Source organism: Zea mays, chromosome 2 (genome assembly GCF_902167145.1).
Source record: "Zea mays cultivar B73 chromosome 2, Zm-B73-REFERENCE-NAM-5.0, whole genome shotgun sequence".
NCBI lineage: Eukaryota > Viridiplantae > Streptophyta > Magnoliopsida > Poales > Poaceae > Zea > Zea mays.
Window position 1 is genome coordinate 213,431,694 of NC_050097.1, and position 3,134 is coordinate 213,434,827.

Consider the following 3,134-nt stretch of genomic DNA (forward strand, 5'->3'; position numbering starts at 1 on the left):
GTGATGACCCTTCTTGTCCTGCTGATGTGGGTTCGTACCATTGGGTCGACCTTCTCTTATGCCGGTCCCTAATAAGGTTGCTCCACAAAGAATTGGTCGCCCGCTCCACCCCACAAGGTTGCTCGACAAAGACTTGGTCACCCATTTCGTCCCGCAAGGTTGCTCGGTAGAGATTTGGTCGCCCGCTCTGGCTCGCGAGGTTGCTCGGTAGAGACTTGATCGCCTGCTCCGTCTCGCAAGATTGCTTGACAATGACTTCTTGGGCTTTGTTTGGATATCCCGTACCTAGGTGCCCGATAAATAATTAGACTATATTTAATACTTCTAACTAGCATCTAAACATACAATGTGATAGGTACTAAAGTTTAGTAAGAGGAATCAAACAAGGCTTAAGAGCATCTCCAACAGCTCTAAATCAGTATTTCCAAAAATCTATTTAAGCGAATAGCACAAAAACAATAATGTCTACAACTCCTAATATATACTCCCAATTTATTCGATACCCTAAAATTAGGACTCCTTGCGCAAATATCCACCTAATGCCAATGTCTCAATCCATATTTTTTCGTTTTCCACCGCTGGAGGAGCCGCTTGATGCGGGGGACCGGAGGTGCAGGAGGGGGAGAAAATAAAAGTTGTTGGAGTTAGATATATTTTTAGGTCTTTAGACTTTTAGGAAAAGCCCATTATATCAATATTAGAAGAACAAATATTAAGATCTATTGGAGATGCTTTAAGTACCCTACTTAAACGCGTTTCTTGGCTAGCATGCCGCAATAAGATGAATTGAGGGCATGTTTGGCTCTATACTTATGTTGCCAAAAGTTGCCATATATTTTTATATTACACTTGACTAAGGTATCTAAGGTTAGACATTTAAATTATGTGACATAGTTTGACACGTCTAGACAATTTTCTTATACTTTTACAAGTTATTGACAAGTGGACAAAAATCTTGACATAACTGTGGCTCCAAACTTTAAAGGTATGTCTAACTTGATTAAACTTACCTAATATTAAGTATGGTAAATTGTGGCTAAGTGAGTTAACAAACTCCGCCGCGATGTCCGCCGGAAGCTACCGCCGCGGATCGAGCTAAACGGGCAGACAGTAGTCTGCTCAGCTAGGTGGAACGACGATATTTTCGTGGCCTCCTCGTTCTTGTGGAGTCGTGGTTACTGAAGTGGGGTGGGGCCGTGGGGGCCACGAACGCCGGATGGGACGAAGGAGAAGGTGGGCAATGTGGCATGGCGCATGCATGGCAGTTGGCACTTTGGCAGGCTACCAGGACCAGCTCAGCGGAGTATTTTACAGCCTTTTGCTGACAGCTAAACCCCGGGCCCGATGGCAACTGTCACGCCAGCTGTGCTCACCAGACTGGTCTTTGCCCATGCGCGCATGGCCGTTTCCTACCGAGATCCTCTGCATCCGCCTCTCTATGCGCCCCTCGTGGGGCTCATGACGCCTCATTGCCTCTCGACTCGACGCGTTCTATACTTGCACCAGCGCACACGAATTCGTGCAAACGCACCATGTCCGAAAACAACGGGCCAAAATCACTCCACCGCAGGATCCGAACTCGGTTCGGTGCCATGAAACGTCTCCAAGCAACTTTTTTTCCCCAAGTATAGCCAGGCCAGAATCGCGTGCGCTGCCTAGTGGCACTAGCAATATGCACACGAAACGAAGGTTCGTCCTGATGACTCAGCAGCCGGGGCGGGCGGGCGAGGCGGCCGGCGACGCGCTCAGACGCGCGCGTGGGTCAGCAGAGCAGAAACGATCCCAACGGCAACTCCAGGCTGCCTGACCGGCGCGCCACCAAACGCGGCGGAACCCAACAAATGGCCAGCCAGCCGTGCGCGTCGTGCGGCCCTTGCCCGGTCGCCCCAGCCCCACTGCCTCACGCAACCTACCTGGCCGCGCCGCGCGGGGGGCCCTCCAGCCTCCGCCCCTTCCCGCTCTATAAAACCCTCGCCCCTGCGCACCGTCCTTCCCCACCTCCCCACTCGAGCCAGCCAGCCAGCCAGCCAGCCGCTTGGGCGCCATCTCTCTAGAGCTTCGTACCCTCGAAGAGAGATCCGGCGCGGCCCAATAAACACCCGGCTCACTACAGACTCGCAGATGGCCGGCCTCAGGATGAAGTTCGTCGCCGTCGCCGCCATGGCCGCCGCGCTCGTGGCGTCCGCCGCAGCCGCCGAGGCCCCCGCCCCGGCTCCCGCGTCCGACGCCGCGGCCGCCGTACCCCTCGCCGCGGCCTCCCTCGCCGCCGCCGCCTTCGGCTACCTCTTCTGCTAGATCCGCGCTGGATACGTGGTTCCTGCTCCAAAATATGATTCGTCTGGTCTGGCGCGCGTGAGTCCAGCTCGTGTGTCGTGTGTGTCTCTGTGTGAGGTGTCGGCGGGCGTGTGTGTATGTATGGAGTCGGCCGCGGCGGCGGCGGCGGAGGAGGTGTGCGCGTGGTGGGTGGTACGTGCTTCGACGCGCCACTGTTTGTCGCGGCGATCATGTACTACCCTGCTGCGTTTTCTGGTTATCAATGAGATGATTTATTTGATTCTTTTCAGGCCTGGGCACTAATAAGCGCGCACAATTTTACGGTACTGTATGCGTATCTAGCCTTCAATCTGAGGTTTGATTTTATCTGCGACCAACGAAGCCTACCTAGCCTTTTTTTTCCCCTGCAAGCCCTTCAATCCGTTCATCCAAGTTCAGTGAGGTGAAAGGAAAAAAAATGCAGTAATACAATTGAAACAAAAATTCAATCCGGTGAACAATCATCTGAGATGAACACTGGAAGCCGTCAAGAAAATGCAGTATCATTCATTGAGTTCAGAATTTTTTTTTAAAAAAAATTATAGTCTCAAAGAATGCTGTGGCACCGTTTGAGCCGCTGGTTTGTTTGGAGATGCCAGGGAGCAGGGTTTTTGAGGAATCCCAAGATTGAAATGATTGAAGCATGCTGGTGTTGCCAGCCTTGCGCCATGTGGTATGTGCGGTTCGCTCGTTCAAACTGGTCCACATATGAGTTGTCTTGGGTACAAGGCTGAAGGCTGGTCCCGACTGGTCTAGCGGTTGGTAGCGGTAAAATAGATTGGGTGTTTGGACTTCGCTGTCTAAATCATTTCTTTACTTCA

The 3,134-nt window shown here is 52.0% G+C and overlaps 1 protein-coding gene across 1 annotated transcript; it reads left to right on the forward strand.

The window, feature by feature from the left end:
- The first annotated feature begins 2,004 nt into the window (after positions 1-2,004).
- On the forward strand, positions 2,005-2,557 carry LOC100275035 (uncharacterized). The gene has a single exon (NM_001362842.1). The coding sequence runs from the start codon at positions 2,122-2,124 to the stop codon at positions 2,293-2,295; it is 174 nt and encodes a 57-aa protein (NP_001349771.1). The 5' UTR covers positions 2,005-2,121; the 3' UTR covers positions 2,296-2,557.
- The last annotated feature ends 577 nt before the right edge of the window (positions 2,558-3,134 follow it).